Source organism: Triturus cristatus, chromosome 8 (assembly GCF_964204655.1).
Source record: "Triturus cristatus chromosome 8, aTriCri1.1, whole genome shotgun sequence".
Taxonomy (NCBI): domain Eukaryota; kingdom Metazoa; phylum Chordata; class Amphibia; order Caudata; family Salamandridae; genus Triturus; species Triturus cristatus.
The window spans coordinates 450,620,898-450,641,509 of NC_140591.1; the positions used below are offsets into that span (position 1 = coordinate 450,620,898).

Consider the following 20,612-nt stretch of genomic DNA (forward strand, 5'->3'; position numbering starts at 1 on the left):
TATTCAGATAACGGCCAGCCTTTCTCATCCGAATTAATGAAACATGTCTCACTTTTGTTGGGATATCAGTGGAAATTCCACTGTGTCCGACACCCCGAGGCAGCAGGTCTCGTGGAACGACATAATCAACTTTTAAAAATCAGATTGTCCAAAATATGTCAGGAAAAAGGTGTGGACTGGATAGTAGCCTTACCAGTTGCGCTATTCTACATGAGAATGGTAGCACACTCTCGAACAGGGCTATCCCCGTATGAGGTGATCTTTGGTAGACCACCGAATATGTGGGGGACGCCTATACCCCGTAAAATAACTGATGTTGACTGTAATATGCTGACAGATTACCTGGCTTCCTTGATGTCTGCACTACAATCTTCTCGTTCACAGGTGGTCGCAGCTTTTCCTGACAACACTGAGGTGAAACCCCATGACGTGGTCCCCGGGGACTTTGTCCTGGTTCGGAATTTTGATAGGAAAAGCCAATTGGATCCTAGGTGGAAGTTGCCTAAGCAGGTCCTGCTGACGACCAGAACAGCTGTGAAGATCGAAGGACGGAAAGGATGGGTGCATTCCACCCATATAAAAAAATTTCATGGACTACCTTCAGATATAGACACTGTGCCCTGCACTCCCTCACAGACTGATTCAAAACTTCCTTTTGTTGAACAAAATGACTCTCAGTGCTATAAACAGAAACTCAGGTCCAGATCTAAACTGTCGGACGATTTGATTGTTTAAGTCCTCTCCAAGGTGAAGCGGTTGAATCTGTCCCGACATGTATCCCTTAGGTCTGAATGATGCAGAGTCCAGAATCATAATGAAACGACATGCTTATTGTAAATTACTGCGTAACCACTGTATTGTGACATTATTAATTTTGTTTTTATTGAGTATTTTAGTAATTATTACGAGTATGATTTTGCACATATATCATCCTGTTTCTAAACGTGTTTTCAATATAACTGATGAACATTCTTTTAGTGACCTACCGCCACATGAGTTGTCCTATAGACTTGCGCTGCGCAATAACACATTCATTAGTATGTTACATCATTCCCATCAGACTAGTAATGTGACCAATTGTTGGGTGTGTGGCCGACTCCCTCCCTATCAGAATAACAAAGGAGTTCTGCCTTTCTTTCCACATCCATTTACACGCAATGGCTCCTGTGGAGCATGGTTTAGTTTATTAAATTCCATAGACCCAGACACAGCAGTTTATCAACAACATTGGATATGGGGAAATCTAAATCTAGTTTTATTCAAAGTCTGTCACCCTAATAAGGAGGGTCACCCCAGTAGAACAGGAACTGATTTAGAAAATGAAGTGTATAAATTAGGTAATTTTACGCCTAATCTTATGATTTTGAATGTCAAATCCGAAGTTGAACTAATTCTGCCCACTATGTCAGTATTTCCAGTAAAGGGTGAATTATGTGTGAGAAAAGTTGGTTCCATACATATGGGCCATAGCCAATGCGTTACTACAGTAGAATATAGTGATCAAGGCAAATCTTCATTTAGAGCTTCTCGCCATTCTTACTTTATATGTGGTCAGACGGCATATATGCGTCTGCCTCTAGATTGGGATGGTACCTGTTACATAGCATTCCTTCTGCCACCTGTTTTCCTAGCTCCTCCTGATTATTATCGAAATGTTCATTTAGTACACAATAGAGAGCGAAGAGATCTCCCAGTTGTCGATTATACTGAGACGGCATGGGACAAGTATGTAGATTTCAATAAAGGTATCTTTCCCTATATAGGTACAATATCAAATAGTAAGCTGATACGCAGACTCACCAAGACTCTTGAAGCTGTAGTAAACGAGACTATAGCCGCCCTAGGCAATCTGACAGAGGAACAATCAGTGATGAGAATTGTTGTTCTCCAGAATCGTCTTGTCCTTGACGTCATCCTGGCCGATAGGGGCGGAGCTTGCAGGGTCATCGGATCCAGCTGCTGCATTTTCATACCAGAAAATTCGCCATCTGTATATAAAGCTATAACACGCCTTCATAAGATTGTAAGCCAGATACACGAGAATCCAGGCACTTGGACGTGGTCCGGGTGGTTTTGGAGTGTGATATCAGCCTGGGGATGGAGAGTTCTATCCTTCCTAGGTATTGGCCTTCTTATGCTTTTCAGTTGTTGCATATGTTTGCAATGTGGACCAGCGATTTGTGGTCTGTGTGCCACATCGTGTATTCCACATCAAGGTTTTCGCTCAAGATCCCGGAAGAAGAAGGAAGAAGAAATGATGCTCCATGAGCAAATCGATGGAATGATGAAGATTGATGTCTCGTGAAGGGCAAGAAGGGGACAAGGAGGGAATGTGGAAATGTGGATTTTCCTGGTCAGTTATGTCCCCTATCTTGGACCCCAACGGTTCTATATGCATGTTACAAGTACATGTATGTTCCCTCCAGTTCCAGTTTCTAAGACGCAAACATATGTGCGTCTACCGTCAACATGTTCTCTGTCAGATCCGCCATCAATGGGCTGGATATTCGATTCCTAAGTATAAAAGGCCACCGACTTTATATGGCCAAGTTACTCCATTTTTACAGTTCAGGCGAGTAGGCCCGATTCTGTCCTCAAAGCCTTTCCCTGCTCTCTGTCTCTGACAGCTTCAGCTTGAGCTCGCATCTGTATCCATGAACTTTGTCCTACTCTCTGTGCAGCTAACGGTGCCTGCCTCGGCCAGTTTTCGCCTGTCTGCCAAGAAGTTGTATTTCACCTTCGAATTATCTATTTTGCTCTTCAGCCGATGCATTCTTGCCTAGTAGTTTAAGTAAACATTCCTCCAGTTACCAAGCAAAAGGCCAGGCTTCTCTGTCTTCATGCAAGTGATTCATAGCCCTGTTGCTATGGAAAGTTTTCTGCCCCTCGCATCTCATATAGACACTTAGACGCTTGTACACGCACATAGTCAGTATAGAATAGATTCTGTCCGAGAGTCTCTTCCTTGTGGATAACATAGTTCTTTAAACATAGGATGTTAGATATGATTTGGGATTAGGATGACTTGACCCCAGACTTCTCGTCTCCACATGTAGAGCTAAATGTCAAGTCCCCTTCACCCCCTAGTTACACGTCAATTACACGTCATGCTGCTGCGCGCGCATCTATGCCAAGTATTATCTTATAGATCCACCTATGTCTGATAATGCAAGCCAATTATGTTTCTTTTATTCCTTATTACGCCTAGTTTCGATTATGTCACTGTTACGTCATTTTTCTTATCAAATGTTACGCCTTCTACATTCGTTTCATTGTAATGCACTTATTATAAAAATGTATGTCTGTTAATAAGTTATTGTACTTCACTTCCTGAACCCTCGTGGTGACGGAACCTGAAGGCCGCCACTCGAGTCGGCCATTTTGAATGGAATAAAGCCCATTAGAAAACCTCTTATACCACGGATTCTGCCTCTTGTTATTTTGAGCTATTTACTTTAATTTAAGATTCCGCATGAAATTCAGTCCGGTAATATTTATTTTATTTACCACAACATCCATGAAGACAAATGAACACAATGACACACCCATACTTGCACACCAACACACACATGCATACACAAACATATACACATACAAACACACACACATGCATACACACACAGATATATACATGTAGACACACACACTATGCACACACACGCATCTCCCGTACTGTCTCAGGGGAAGAGTCGGTGTCAGCTGTCTCCTAGAGGGAGATCTCACATGAGACAGTAAGACTCAGAGACATGTGGCGGTGGGGAGAGACAGACATGCCTCCCTTTAATTATGTTGTTGCAAGATGGTGACTATCTTCTGCCACTGGTGCATTCAGATAAGCGGCAGGAAGTTCGTCGGACACATGCACTGGTTTCAATTTCGAGAAAGTGGGGTGAACGTTTCACAGATCGGGTGCATCAAAGAACTTGAGGATGGGTCGAAGTCCTCTGATGATGCCATAGCAAGAAGCCGCCACCTTCTTGGTATGACAGATGAAACTCAGAGAAGGATCAAGCCACACCCCCAAGTTTTTTATCTCTGCCGCTGGGAGGGGAGTCACACCCAACTCCGAAGGCCACCATTTGTCATCCCACAAAGCCACCTGTTTACCAACCACCATAATCTCCGTCTTCTTGGTGTTTAACTGGAGACAGTTAGAATTCATCCAGTTAGCCACTTCCTGCAGACCATCACAGAACCTGGGAGCCTCCAGGTCTGAGTCCCCACTCAGTGTGACCGCCAGCTGCGTGTCATCTGCGTAAGAGACCATGGTCAGGCCCCACCGCTTGACGACCGCAGCCAACGGTCTCATATACAGATTGAAAAGGGTGGGACTCAGTGAAGACCCCTGTGGGACTCCCTGGTCTAGCGGGTAGGATGACGACTTACCGGGCGGGATCGCCACCTGGAATGCCCTATCCGTAAGGAAGGAACGAAACCGGTGCAAGGCGGAGCCAGAAATGCCCACCTCCTCAAGACGCCAAATCAGAATCCCGTGCGAGACCATGTCGAAGGCGGCACTAAGATCTAATAACAATAGTGCCGCCGTCCGACCGGAATCCAGCACGGAACGCAGATGCTCGACCATCGAGAGAAGGGCCGTCTCCGTGCTGTGACCCGCACGGAACCCGTTCTGGGTAGGGTCGAGAATGTTAAGCCTACCAAGATGGTCTGTAAGAGTGGCATTCACATGGGCCTCCGCTATTTTCGTGGCCCAAGGGAGAAGGGAGATAGGGCGGTAGCTTTCAGGTTTAAGGGGGTTAAGGGTCGCCTTCTTCAGAATTGGCGTGACTACTGCCTGCTTCCATCTAACGGGAACCACTCCAGAAGAGAGAGACAGGTTGATCAAGAACAGCACCGGGGTACGGCAAACCGGTGCCAGGGTCTTGAGTTGGGCCGGTTTCAGCGGGTCTGCCGGAGATCCAGACTTGATTTTGGCGCTGAGAAAGTCAAACACCTCCAGAGATAAGGGGGGTAAGATGGAAAGACATTCCCCCTCACCTAAGGTGCGACCAACCTGCTCTAGCATCAGGGAACCCGTTGGGAAAGTGCGATAGATGGCTTGCACTTTTTCATGGAAGAAAGAGGCCAAACCCTCACAATGTGAGTCCGAGCATATTTCCACTGCAGTTGCTCTCTTCGCCATCAAGTCCTTTAATACTTTAAAAATAAGTTTCGATGGATTGGCAGAGTTCTGAAACTGTTGAGCATAAAAGGAAGCGCGAGTTTGACACACTGCCCTGTGATAAATCTTGACCTTGGCCAGATAACATATTTTCAGATCTGGGTCGTACAACTTCCTCCATAATCTTTCGGCCTGTCTACAGGCCCTCTTAAGAGATGCCAAGGAAGTGTCATACCAAGGGCTCGGCTCCTTCTGGTGACACTTAGACCAACACATAGGAATCAGAGAATCGAGGGCACCAGATATCCACTCACAGAAGGAGTCGTATCCACAATCGACCTCGGTGAGCGGACCTAAAGGAACCTTCTCGAGCTGATGGTAAAAATCCTCCAGTCTTAATTTGTTCCAGTGTCGTTTAAGAACAAGTCTATCCTGAGATTGAAAAGGAGAGTAAGACAAAGAGCATGCCATTTTCACCAGCATGTGGTCTGTCCAGACCAACTGAGAGGAACCAAGAACTCTGAATCCTTCTAGATTTGTGAAGAACGGGTCAAGAATATGACCACCTTTATGTGTGGGGAAAGTAATCATCTGCGAGAGCTGTAAAGCCTCAAGATCTGCCAGAAAGCTCCTAATAGAGGGTAAAGAAGGGCAGTCCAAATGGAGATTAAGATCTCCCACAACATTAAAATTTGCGCATCCTAGTGCCTCTATGCTAATATACTCAGGAAGAGCAGCCCTAAAAACAGAGTCACAGCCCGGAGGCCGGTAAATTAATAGCCCAGAGAAGGTAAACTGGTGACTAAACGCTATTTTAAATAGGGCACCCTCACACCCCAAAAGTTCAGCGGCTTTCCACTCGCAGGGATAACACCGTTTGGTGGCCATCGCAATACCTCCACATGAATCCTTTAATTGCATAAGCGAGCGGGTATGGATGTAAACAAAAATGTAACACTAATACCACATTTTCTGTCACTCTTGTGAACAGGTTTGCTGTGAATGTATGAATGAGAATGGCGTTTTAGAATACGTTGCATGGAAAAGGGTCAACATGCTGTATACCTGTTTTTTGGTGTTTTTTAATTTATTTTTTATTGCATGGTTAACGTCATGATATACCGGATTCGGATGCTTCATTGCAGATCAGTTGTTTGGCCCGTGGTTATTTACGAGTTTGGAAAATACTTTTGTATTGTTTCGATTCTTTTTGTCTCTGCCCTATCTCTTGGCTGCGTCCTTACTCTCTCCCATCTTCTCTCTCCACCTCTTTGCTACATGTTCTCTCGTAATGTTTTCATTTTCCCCAACTCTCTTCTTTACTCTCTCTAATTCTTTTTTGCTCCTTTTCTGTCTCTGTCCCTTCTCTCCTCTTTCTCTCCCCACCTGTCCCTTCTCTAACCCCACTCCTCTTCCTCTGCCCGCCCCCCCATCCCTCTCTCTCGCAGTACTGCAGCATAGGCAGCACCAGGTCTCTGATGCCTTCTCTGTGTTGGCCCTGGGGGTGGAGGAGGTAAGTCAGCCCCCCAAGTGAATCCCATTATCAACAGATAGTGAACCTCTATTTACCAACAAGTACGGAGCGGTCTCGGGTGACGGCTGATGCGAACAGTGATCTGCTCTCGGCCCCGGCAGGGCCTGTGGGGTGGGGGCGTTACCTTACACTAGGAGAGGAAGTAAAAGTGATATCCTCCCCTCCCCCCCACTCCACCACTGTCTCATCTCACCCTTCACCTCTCTCTCTCCTCCACTTCTGATTCCCTTCCAACTCGGTCTCTCCTTACCCTCCACCTCGGTCTCTCTTTACCCTCCACCTCGGTCTCTCCTTACCCTCCACCTCGGTCTCTCCTTTCCCTCCACCTCAGTCTCTCCTCACCCTCCACCTCGGTCTCTCCTCACTCTCCACCTCGGTCTCTCCTCACCCTCCACCTCCGTCTCTCCTCACCCTCCACCTCCGTCTCTCCTCACCCTCCACCTCCGTCTCTCCTCACCCTCCACCTCCGTCTCTCCTCACCCTCCACCTCCGTCTCCGTCTCTCCTCACCCTCCAACTCTGTTTCTCCTCACCCTCCACCTCACCCTCCACGTGTCTCTCCTCACCCTCCACCTCACCCTCCACGTGTCTCTCCTCACCCTCCACATCTCTCCTCACCCTCCACGTGTCTCTCCTCACCCTCCACACATGTCTTTCCTCACCCTCCACGTGTCTCTCCTCACCCTCCACACGTCTCTCCTCAACCTCCACACGTGTCTCTCCTCACCCTCCACACGTGTCTCTCCTCACCCATGTCTCTCCTCACCCTCCACACGTGTCTCTCCTCACCCTCCACACGTGTCTCTGCTCACCCTCCACACGTGTCTCTGCTCACCCTCCACATGTGTATCTGCTCACCCTCCACACGTCTCTCCTCACCCTCCACACGTCTCTCCTCACCCTCCACACGTCTCTCTCCTCACCCTCCACCTCACCCTCCACACATGTCTCTCGTCACCCTCCGGGTCTCTCCTCACCCTCCACGTCCCTCCTCACCCTTCACGTGTCTCTCCTCACCCTCCACGTGTCTCTCCTCACCCTCCACGTGTCTCTCCTCACCCTCCATGTCTCTCCTCACCCTCCATGTCTCTCCTCACCCTCCACGTGTCTCTCCTCACCCTCCACGTGTCTCTCCTCACCCTCCACACGTCTCTCCTCACCCTTCACACGTGTCTCTCCTCACCCTTCACACGTGTCTCTCCTCACCCTCCACACGTGTGTCCTCACCCTCCGCCTCACCCTCCACATGTGTCTCCTCCTCACCCTCCACATGTGTCTCCTCCTCACCCTCCACAGGTGTCTCCTCCTCACGCTCCACATGTGTCTCTCCTCACCCTCCACACGTGTCTCTCATCACCCTCCACACGTGTCTCTCCTCACCCTACACGTGTCTCTCCTCACCCTCCAAGTGTCTCTCCCCACCCTCCACGTGTCTGTCCTCACCCTCCACGTGTCTCTGCTGCACGCCTCACACTGCTGCACACCACACACTGCTGCACGCCTCACACTGCTGCACGCCTCACACTGCTGCACGCCACACACTGCTGCATGCCGCTGCACGCCACACACTGCTGCACACCTCACACTGCTGCACGCCACACACTGCCACACACTGCTGCACGCCGCACACTGCTGCACGCCACACACTGCTGCACGCCACACACTGCTGCACGCCACACACTGCTACACGAAACATTGCTGCACGCCACACACTGCTGCACGGCACACACTGATGCAACCGGCACACTGCTGCACGCCACACACTGCTGCACACTGCTGCATTACTCACTGCTGCATGCTGCACGACACTGCTGCACGCAGCACACTGCTGCACGCCGCTGCACGCCACTGTGCTGCATGCCTCACACTGCTACACGAAACACTGCTGCACGCCGCACACTGCTGCACGCAGCACACTGCTGCACGCCACACACTGCTGCACGCCGCTGCATGTCACAGTGCTGCATGCCTCACACTGCTACACGAAACACTGCTGCATGCCGCACACTGCTGCACGCCGCATACTGCTGCACGCCGCACACTGCTGCACGCCTCACACTGCTGCACGCCGCACACTGCTGCACGCGGCACACTGCTGCACTCCACACTTTTATGCGAGTTTATGCTACTGACATTGTAAATGACAATGCCTTTTATTTGTTTTAAAACCAAAACATAAATAAAAGGCATTGTAATTTTACAATGCCAATAGCTCAAACTCTTATAAATGCGAGACCTATTGCATTGCAAATGCTTGTTTAGCTTCTTGCTTAACTGGGTGCTGCCTTTGTGCAGTCGGTTGACTTTTTAACTGGATTTTATGGTGAGGTGAGTCCTGATCTCATCCTACATGATTTTTATATAGTGCCGGGGCTTGGGCCACAGCCCTTTTCCTGGCTAATGTATATTTTAAATGTACTGGAACATGGTTAGAGAAGGCAGGCATAATGATGTCCTCGCCATGTGGGCACTCCCTGACAAATTCTGGTGGCCAGTCTTGTTCTGCTAGAAGTATATCATAACCCCTTGAAAGATGCTCTCAAAAGAGTGCTTTCACTTTTTTTGGTATGTCACCCTCCATCCGGAGTGTTATGTCATATAACCTATGCGGAGAACTAACCCTCGTGTCTACAGTCTGAACTTGTATGTCTTCATTCAAGTCCACTGTCTTCATAAGTCCCTTCAGGTTCTGGCGAGCTATTGAAACTTCTGCTGCACTGTCCAGCATGGTCTGGGCCCACTCTCCGTTCCTGAGTTGGGTTCTAAGTATTCTCGGCATGTCTGATCTTTAGACCTGCTACTTTTTTCTTGGAGAATTAAGATTTTGCTTTATTTTGCTGAACGTGTTGATCGTCTTTGGACTTCACGCGTTCTTCCTTATTTTCTGACCGTCCTCTTCTTTTAGATGCCCGTGACGATATCTGAAAGGTACGAGAGGAACGTGTATCATTATCTTGATTTCTATCAGGTTTTCTCAAATTATCCCTATTCCTGAGGTTGTACCTCCTTTCAGAGGGCTCCTTTTCAGGAGACCTACCTCTGGATTGAGAACGCTTCTTTTTGGAATTCTGTTGATTATGTTTCCACTTCTTTTTAGAAGAGGTTGGAGTGTTTTTAGGAAAGACATTTTCAGGACTTTCAGACCGTTGTGGTTTAACTGGTTTCCCTCCCAAACTGTCTTGGCCTAATTCTTCATAGGATTTTTCAATTATTCTGGCTAGTTCTTGTGGTTGTTCTGTTACATCAAATTCCCTTAATTTCTGGCGGATTGCCACTGATGCTGCTTCTCCTTTAATATTAGATAATATTATTGTTAAGACCTGGTCAAAATTCTTAAGTAACTTCATACCTAAATTTAGAGCTGGCTGTGCCCCGTATTCGTTTTGAATCTGTTTCAGGACGTCAGGTATTACCGCCATAGACGGAACACCATGTGTTTTTGTGTAGATAGCAGCAAAGACTGTGCCCCAAGTGGTGCAGTCTTCCAGCTGTGGTGTGATCTCCATTGGTAAACAGATTGTTAGAATTCTATGTTTCTCATAAGGGCTAGTATTAGGAAATACTGCTTCGATTTGAGTAATTTTTTGAGCTATCCAGAATGGAATTTGTTCACGTTTTGCGGGTAATTTACCCATGGCTGCGTGTAAAGTCTGGGGAGTAATTTTTGATGTATTTCCCCGATGAAGGGTTGGAGCTTGAATGGTCAATGGTGGCTGGACTGTAAAGGTCCGCATGACATATTGAACCAATTGTCTATAAATTTTTATCAACTCTTTGAGTTGCGCAAGTAATTCTACATCTGTCATTTCTTCAATGTCAGGGTGAGGTGTGTAGCCGGCTAAAATCGGCCATGTTGCTCCTGGTCTACCTAGTGGACTGAGCCTGGTAATGTGATTGTAATGTTTTAGGGCGCCTTTAAACCAGAGCATATGCTCTTGGTATGTGAGTGGAATTTCAACATCTTCGAAAGGAATATATTCCTCAGGTGGTTCATCTTCTTTGAAGAAGTGAAACAAATGTGTTACTGGATTTGATTCTGGGAATACTATCCATAAATAGAATACCTCTGTCTGGTGAGATTCATGTGCCTCTATCACAAAAAAGGCTCTACCACCTCTAGGTGTTAGGCCATGTTTTATACGTTTTAGAGTGATGGCTCTCCCTAAATTTGGTGGGATGTGTATAACATCTGCATTGGTTTCATTTAAACCTGTAAGGTCAGCCATAGCTGTACCGTTGTCGACGTTGTCCGCATCGGACACTGTTTAATGAAAGTTGCAGAGCAAGTTTCAAGGGAACAAAGATAAGGTGCACAATATTTTGGAACACTGTATCCTTCAACGTTGAACAAACCAAACAGCGAATACATAGGATTTTCGTCCTACTCAGCTATGGCGGATATTATCCCTACCCACTCCAGACGGCTTATGGAGTATTATGAGTAGAGGGTCTCTGAGAAAAGCACGACTGAGTTACTTCAGTATCTAGCGTTAAATTAGTGCCTTACCAAACCGTTGGGCGCCATGTAGTGTAGTTCCTATATCCCTGATAGGCTTGGCGCATTGGAATAACATACACTATAGATTTGACATAGGACTGAGGCCAGCATGTCTCTATCAAGTATATTAAACTTAATTGTGTGTGTGCCAGCTAACTCAGAGGTCACTAGAAACTTCTCGAATAAACAAGAAGGGATTAGTCTCTGACAACCGCATAAACGTGACAACTTTGTTTCCCTTAAAGTTGGAACAATCTTAGAGTCGTGGAAGGGGGCTCGCTAGCGCCCCCCCTTCCATGACTCTAAGATTGTTCCAACTTTAAGGGAAACAAGATGGCTGCGCTTTAGTGTAGCTCTGCTGGTCGACCTATTCATCCGTCAACAATCCGCTCATACTGGCGCCATCCATGGCCAAAAATGATGACTGCCTGCTGTTGTGCTGTTGAGGAGGGCTCTGCTGCGGAAATTTAGAAAATCTGCTGTCTCTGTCCCGACTTTGGGCTGCTGTCCCGCGCTGCGGGTAAAATGGCGGTTTTTGTGCTGGCGGACTGCTAACTGCCTTGTGCTGCGGACTGCTTCTCTTCTGGCTGGCTGAGTGGGTGCCCTATACTATCGTTTTGCCCCCCGACTGCTGCCTGTGGGTGCTGGACCGCTATCGACTACTGGCGGCCCTCTCGGGCGAGCTCTGTCTGCTGTGCCGCACTGTGAGTCTAATGGCGGCCCCGGGCTCGGCGTCCTACCCCCGACGCGGTGACCTACCTTCGCTGGATGCATGGGGCTGGATCCTGCACTTGAACGCCGCTGCCCGGCCATAATCGCTGCTGAGGGGTGCGGCGCTCGTTGGTGGTGGAGGCCTGGGCTCAGTGTTGGTGCACCCGTCGGCTGTTCTGGGCGTTGCTCCTGAGTCGGGACCCCGCGGAGCGGTGAGCTTCCCGTTGGCACCGCTGCGCTGCTGTGGGGCAGGGCGCCGGCTGCTGGGGCTCGCTCTTTGGTCTGCCGGAGCTGAGTGAGCTGCGCTGCTCTCCGTGGCCGAGTCGTTGGGACCCCTTGCAGACACCGGCGCGGCCTGGTCGGCCCTGATAGGACCGTGGTGCATCCTGGGATCTGCGCGGTCGGCTGCAGTTGCTTCGGCGGGGGAATCCGCTCCTGCCATCGGAGGGCCCCGTTTGCTGGGACACTTGTTGAGTGTGTCGTCTGTGGAGCGCTGAGGAGCCGTGGGGCCTAGGTAGGTGCCTGGGCCTGTCGCGACCTGTGTGGGGGCGGGGCGCAGCGCAGCCCGTGTTGGGCCTACACAAGGTGGGCACATCGTCGTTGCGGGACGCCTTGCTTCCCCGGCCAGCGCACCACTTGCTTCCCCGGCGCCTCTGGTTGTTGGCTGCCTTCACTGCCTGTATCCTCAGGTCTACGCCAGGCGCTCTTTTCACTGTACCGGATATCGCCTCACGTCTTGGGCTTATACTTGCGTTGTGGGCACCACCATCCATTTATTCTATTTTTACTGCGCCCCAGGGGTGGACTTGATCCTTTTGGGCGCGAGACCTCTGCTGGGCATCTTGACTAGTCTGGTTGCAGACGCTAACTGCACTCCTTCTATAACGCTACGTCCCTCCACTACGCCTATTCCAGTATTACTATGGGGCGGACAGACAAACAGCAAAGTAAGCTTTAGTTTGAGGCTAAATCGCATACGAAAACCTCTACTCCTGCTGCCTTTGATTCGGAGCCAGACCCGGAGCAGGGTCTGACTGCCAGGCTGGAACGCATGATGCTCAGTATGCAACAAAGTCTCCAAACTATAGATGCCTAGATTGATGGGCTCAATCTCCATATGGACAGTATGGCCTCGAAGTTGGACAAACATGGCACACAAATTGCGGAGGCTGAGGCTCGCATCTCAGCGACAGAGGATCGGATGGAGGTGGAGGGAGCCTCGTGTGCTATATAGGAGAAAGTCTTAGATGTCATTAAGGCCAAAAATGAGGACATAGAGGCTCGTTCCCGAAGGAATAACCTCCGTATTATTGGGGTGGCCGAAACTACCAACACTGGTCCCATGGAGACGTATGTTGAAACGCTGCTCACGACGCTGCTGGGAGACGAACACTTTTCCAAAGTGTTTATCGTTGAGCGGGCCCATAGATCCCTGGCTCCAAAGCCCATTCCTGGAGCCCCACCGCGACCAATCATTGCCAGACTCCTTAACTATAGGGAATGGTATACGGCTCTCCGTCTGACCAGAGAGAGAGGGAGGCTCGACTATCAAGGGATGAAAATAGAGCTATTCCCAGACTTCACCATCGCAGTTCAACAAGCTCGACGAGAGTTCCAAACTGTGAAGAAGAAATTGCAGTCTCTTCAAATTCCCTATGCTATGCTTTATCCAGCCCGTCTGCGAATACAACATGATGGGAAGGCGCATATCTTTGCGACGCCAAAGGAGGCATTGCAATATACTCGACGGCTGGAGCGGCAGGAGACTCAACGCGGGAAGAGTGGGCATTCTGACTCTGAGGACTGAGCACGTGAGCCTATTATAACTTTGGTTGTTAATGTTACCCTGCCTCGTTTCTTTGGTACCTTCTATGTGTAGTTCGCTCTTTTGCTGGATGCCTTAGGCTTAACACTTGAAATGTACTGCTTGATATCTCCATATGTGCCATGATCTGTAGGTGCCTTGAAATTATGCTGGCATGGACACCTGTTTAGAACTATATTTCATACCCACTGTCAACACCTGGCAGCTCCAGCTATCACTTCACATTTTCCATATTGCCATGAGTTGGTCTGCCAATTCTCTTCTAGCTCGACCCATCCCGCATGTGCGGTGGGCCGGAGGCCTCTAGCGACCCACGATATGGGAATTCCCCGCAAAGTTTGGGTTTTATGTTGGTGCCAGTATGGCGCCCTTCTTGGGGTATTGGACTTCTTTGCCCCTAATATGCTATGCATTGTGACACTTCAAATGTTATGTTTCTGTTCTGTTTATGTAGGGAACTCTGCACGGCACTGTTCACTGGCCGCTGTGGGTGGGTGGGGTGGTTGGGGATCTCTGGTACAGTATACTGGCACTGTGCAGGTTCTATGTTTGAGTGCTGCGTTGTATATAACATGTAGACTCCGCTCTGATACAATTTTATGTCTCAGATTGTGTGGTCATGGTAGATATAAATCGATCTAATCTTACCTGGGTGAATGTCAGGGGGCTTAATAACGCCAAGAAGGTGCGGCAAGTGTTAGCCTATCTGGACAGACATCATGTACAGGTCACCCTACTGCAGGAGACGCATCTTACGCAGCAGTCAGTCTTGCCACGAGATGGGCCGGGGTGAAGTTACCGGCATCTTATTCATCGCATGCTCGGGGGGTTATGATCTTGGTGAAGAAAATTTTTCCCTTTACGCCCCTTCATGTTGATGCAGACACTAAGGGCAGGTATACAATAGTGCAGGGTAAGCTATATAATACACATGTAACTATTGTTAATGTCTACGGCCCAAACATGGACGATCCAGGGTTTTTTGATACTCTGCGAAGTAAGCTCTATACTATTTCCCCTGAAACCATCATTTGTGGGGGTGACTTTAATGTGGTCCTTGACCCAGAGATAGACCGTAGAACGACAGTAGATTACCCCCCGACCCCCCGAAATGCCGCTTGTGTAGTGCATGAGGGAATGAGATCACTGGGACTCGCAGATATCTGGAGACAGCGACACCCACAAGTCATGGAGGGGACATGTCACTTGTATGCACAGCAGTCCTGGTCCCGTATTGATTACTGGCTGGGAACGCCGGATGTTTGTAATTGGGTTACGCGGATCAGGCAGCTGCCTTGAACTTTATCTGATCATTCCCCTGTGGCTATGGAAATGACACTGCCCTCTCATGTCCCGCCCCCCTTCCAGTGGCGCTTGCAGTCCTCTTCCCTACTTGATCCGGTGTTTGCGGAAGATGTCCGTAAGGCTATAACGGATGACTTCTTTTTTAATACAAGGTCGGTTCAAACTATGGAAACATTGTGGGAAGCCTTTAAAGTGACCATTCGGGGGAAATGTATAGGCCTCCAGGCTGGGGCCTTCAAATCTCTCCGTCGCACCATGGCGACTCTGGAACGGGAGCTCAGTGACCTGGAACATCAATATAGCGTTCGGCCTAGCCCAACCATACTAGCGCAGATAAAAGAGAAAATCCTAGCTTAGAACGAAACAGCTGACTAAGAGGTTAGGCATCTCTCCCGACGGAGTAAGACGCGGTACTATGGGGGAAGGTGGCTGGCCGGGGAGGACACTTGCGGCCCGCATCCTAGACCCACGCCCTAGGGCGCAGGTTGTTCAGGCAATTAGGGTAGATGAGGATACACATTACGACACCGATAATATTTTGCAGGCGTTCGCTGATTACTACAATAAGATGTATGCCCACAGCTAGCACGGCTGAGTTAGAATAGTATCTGGATGATATCGCCTTGGTGTGGCTGTCACGGAGGCAACAAGAGTTTCTGATGCATAGACTCACGCTGGGGGAGATACAGGACGCGATCACTTCTCTGCCTAGTGGGAAAGCTGCGGGCACTGACGGGCTGCCAGCTGAATTTTATAAAGCGTATTTTGAACAATTAGCGCCGTGTCTACTCCAACTCTATGAGGAGGCATATGAGGCCCAATGTCTGCCGCCGACCCTGCGAGAGGCGCTAGTGGTTGCCCTTTTGAAACCTGACAAGCTGCTGAAAAATGCGACTCGTATCGCCCGTTGTCTATCATAAACATTGACGTTAAAATTCTGGCGAAGGTTTTGGCTACAAGGCTCCAACTCCTCCTTCCGATAATGGTACTCCCAGATCAGTCGGGATTTATTCCCACTCGTTCCACTTCCCATAACTTGCGCACCATTTTTGCGGTAATGCATGTGCTAAAGCCCACACTCCCAGAGGTAGAAGTGTTGCTGGACGCTGCAAAAGCGTTCGATTCGATATCTTGGTCCTACATGATTGCAGTCCTCCACCGCATGGGCGTCCCGTTTGCTTTTACGAACTGGATACAACTGCTGTACACTAGGCCAGAAGCTAGAGTTAAAATTAATGGACACCTCTCGGGTAAGTTCTCCATCCACCGTGGCACTCGGCAGGGCTGTCCGCTATTGCCACTGCTGTTTGCGCTTGTGTTGGAGCCCTTTGCGTGTATACTACGGCAGCGGCATGCTGCATCGGCCCTGAGATTCTATCAGAGCCCACGAGCAGTTTCCATGTATGCCGACGACATGGTGCTGTATGTTCGCGAACCGGCGCAGTTCCTGGCGCCACTCATCCGTGAATACATTCGGTTTGAACGCTTCTCAGGCCTCGGCATCAACAGGTCCAAGTCCACCATATTAGCTCTCACTGACAGTACTCGCCCCTTTGACTTGGAATACCCCTTAACGTGGTGCTCAGATGCGGTCAAGTACTTAGGGATCTGGCTGCGTAGGGACCAGCAGACGGTCATTCAAGATAACTTTGGCACTGCCATCACGCGATTGGAGGAGCAGGTGCATTGTTGGATCAAATTGCCCCTGTCCTTTGCAGACCGATTAGCCTTAATGAAGATGGTAGTGCTCCCACGCTTTTTATATCTCTTTTTAAATATCCCGGTACGTCTGACCAGACATTTCTTTGATACTCTTCGCTCCCTCCTGATCACATTAGCTTGGGGTGGGAAGAAGTCCCGGCTTAAGTGGGAAACACTCACCTTACCATATGAACAGGGCGGGTTTCGCAGCCCCAGATTTCCATCTTTATTACCTCTGTGCACAAGCGCATTATGCCTATTACTGGAAGCACGGCCCGGCATACATCCCACACGTGGCGGTAGAGGCGGGTGCTGTGCATCCTATACCCCTTAAGGCCATGATCGTAAATTCACACACGGTGTTTGAGAGGGGGGAATTCGGTACGATTCAAATTACGTCTCACGCTTGGCGAGAGCTAGGTCAACAGGTGCACAGACTACCGCTATATGCCCCAAACATGCCCCATCTCCACCATTCCGATCTCTCGGAAACCCAAGAATCGGGTGCGCTAAGGACACTTGCGGGGATGGGGCTCTCCATTATGGTGGACATGTTCCCTGGAGGCCGGTTCATAACCTCCGTAGAGCTGGCCACCCGGGGTGCGGTCTCTGCCATGCAGATATTTGTGTATACTGGGTTGCGCTCTGCCATGCGCGCACTTAATCCGCATTTCCCTTCTGAATCGCCGACTCTCGAAGCACTGTAACTCCTATACACGGCTACATCCAGAACCAAGCTGGTTGCGAGGCTTTACAGTGCTTCCCAGCGTGACATGGCGTCCGTGGAACCGGCTGCCCTGGATAACTGGAATACTGTGCTCCCCGAACCACTGGTTAGATAGCTGTCGCTTGACGGGACAACTGACGTCTAATAGCAACCTACGACTGGTGCATTTTAAATACTTGCATCAGTTGTACCATACACCGGCACAGCTATTTAAATTTTGGCTCCGACAATCCGATACCTGCAGGCGCTGTGCTGCACCTGGGGCGGGGTTCTATCATCTGGCTTGGGAGTGTCCTAAAATACTTGACTATGGGGGTGAAGTTGTACGCATACTTGGTCTGATGATTGCTGAGCCGCTTGTCTGTCATCCGAAGCTGTGTCTGCTGGGAGTGGGGGCAAAGAAAACTTATGTCTATCGCATTGCTAATAGCTAAACGCAGGATATCTATCTGTTGGGAAAGTCGAATAGCGCCTACAGCTAAATTGTGGCTACAGGACTTGGTGACCAGCTCAACTGCTACGCTGAAGAGTTACCATCCGCTTCCAAGCCCCGAGACATTTGGAGACCGCTCACATCGTATCTGCGGTCACGTACGGATGTCTAATGTCCTGACTGTAATTACCATGCTACCCTGTTCACCCTCACCCGCAAATCATCACCTGTTCTGCCATGTCTGTAATTCTGGGTTTATATGAGCTCAGGTTGTTGTGATGATGTCATCTCACAACTGTGATATTAAGTGATATGTTAACTGTACAGATGCCGTGCATTTGGAATTATGCATTGTTTAGTATTGTCCTTGAAAAGCACAAATAAAATATAAAAAATAAAAAAAAATCTTAGAGTCGTGGAAACAAAAGATAACAGTTTCACTCAGTCAATCGTGCATGCTTCGTTTCTACAGAGTTACACAGAAATAGAGAGATGGGCGTTTCAATAAAAGGGGTTTTATTGAACAGTCTTATTTCTCGTGCAAGAGATATGAATTGCTACAATCGTAAGACAGACTACGAAGTACAACATGTACAGAGTTAGCAGTAAGATAAAATATTACTGCAATAGCATGGTTTGTAGCTATGACATATATTAGTTAAAATACATAATAAATAACACAGGCTAAAATATGATACTCATCTGATGCTTCTAAATAGTTCTTCCCCAGTGAACCTAACCTAAGTGTAGTACGAAGTTTGAAGTAGGTGCTGTTTATCTAAAGTATAGCTAGCTATAGTTTAGTTTTAGCCAAGAGTTGCCAAAAGTTTCTCTAAGTTCTAGTCAGCTCCATACCTGAGAATGAGAGAGGTTGGAATCTCTTTTCTGGACTCGATAGTCTAATCCCCCGCAAGGGAAGTCAGAGAGCACTGGAGCTGGATTCTCTGCGAAGAGGATGACAGCATCAGGTCAGTGCTTCAGGCTGGAACTCGATCTCCTTCCGAACTTGCCGTGGCGAACCGCGTGGTCTGGGTCGGATCGAATCCTCCGGGAACCGCAGGTATATTTATACCTTGAAGGTGTTTAGGAATGCTAGCATTGACGTAAAAGTCGGTCATGTATGAACCCCTAAGGAATAGATGTTCATGCATACTTAATGAGTTCTTGGAGAAATCAATACTCAAGCTGAGGGAAATTCCTGAAGGCTTAAGGGTCAGGGTTTCCAAGAAATCGTTGAGACGTGGATGGACGGATGTAGGTGGCCAGGCCTGTATTTGGTTTGTACAGACAATGTCTAAATAAAGGCTGGATTTCTATGTCCAAATAAGGGCAATGTGAAATGTACCTATATAACAAACAGCGAAACCTATATACAGAATCTTAATCTACACACAACACTTCGAACGACACCTGATGGCCTTCCGAACTCAGACCCAAATCCACACCGACACACCACATCCGCAACCTAAGCATCATACTGGACAGCGAACTCACCATGAACTGCCAGATCAAAGCAGTCTCCTCTGCCTGATTCCTCACCATTTGCCTGCTCCCAAAGATCTTCAGATATCACTCAAGCCCTATTCACCAGCTGGCTGGACTACGGCAACGCACTCTACGATGCAGGGCTCACCACCCAAATCCTGAAGAGACTCCAGACAATACAGAACTCAGCCGCCAGACTCATCCTGGACCTCTCCATGAGGAACCACATCACTCCCCACCTCACGAACCTCCACTGGCTCCCATCAAGAAAAGATGCCATTCAAGATGTTGACATACGCCTACAAGGCCATTCATGACCAAGGACCAGCATACATCAACCACCATCTGAACTTCCACCAACCCTCCAGACACCTGCCCTTCACCTCCCTCGCCCTCGCACACACTCTCTGCATCTGCCGAAGCAACAGTGGATAATGCTCCTTCTCCTACCTCATCAGCAAGAACTGGAACGGCCTCCCCTGCACCTCTGATTATCATCCTCTTTTTCTGAATTCTGAAAAGGTCTTGAGACCTGACTTTTCAACTGATCCCAGCAAGAACACAGCACCTGGATAGCCTCACAGGTGATTAGTGCGCTCTACAAATCCAAGTGATCGATTGATAACTCACCTTCAAGAGTTCCCACGCTGGCCCCTCACACTTCTTTTCTATTGCTGTAATTAGGGCACTGAGAGAGGTGATTTGATTGGACAGTTTGGTGATATTTGCATTTTCCACCATGGTGATTTTCTTCTCCATCTCCTTCAGTCTCCCGTGCAGTGTTTGCTCAGTTTCCATCAGGAGATGCCGCAGTTTTTCAAACTCAGATTCAATTTTCTTCTTCTCAGTTCTTAACTTGTCCTGTCATAAGCAAAACAACAGCTGGTTAGATAGTAAAAAGCTTCCTACAAGCCGTTCCTAGAGTGGGAGTCCAGGAGGAGGGTGGACGGGTTGATAACTTCTTTCAAAAATCACAACACTAGCGTGCTTCTCTGAACTGCAGCCCCTTATTACCTTCCCTTTTACCGTCTTCTGTCCTTCTCACACTCCTGCCCTCCCCGTTCCCTCAGACACCTCATGAACTGTAGAGAGGTCAGAATTTGTGAAGCTGCAGAGAAGCTCAATCCATGGAGCTTGTGCAAGGAAGAGAACCCACCGCAGGCAGAGACGCTCGATCCGTGTAGTGAGTGCAAGGAAGAGAACCCGCTGCAGGCGGAGACAGTCAAAGACACAGAGACCGGCTGAGTGGAGAGACTGGCTGAAGTCAAGTGT

The 20,612-nt window shown here is 48.7% G+C and overlaps 1 protein-coding gene across 1 annotated transcript in view; it reads right to left on the reverse strand.

Moving 5' to 3' along the window:
* LOC146802295 (E3 ubiquitin-protein ligase TRIM39-like) overlaps positions 1-20,612 on the reverse strand; it is a 279,501-nt gene that overhangs the window by 106,991 nt on the left and 151,898 nt on the right. The window contains exon 3 of the mRNA XM_085621863.1: positions 19,971-20,201. Coding sequence (XP_085477989.1) covers positions 19,971-20,201 — 231 coding nt within the window. The remainder of the gene's footprint in view (positions 1-19,970; positions 20,202-20,612) is intronic.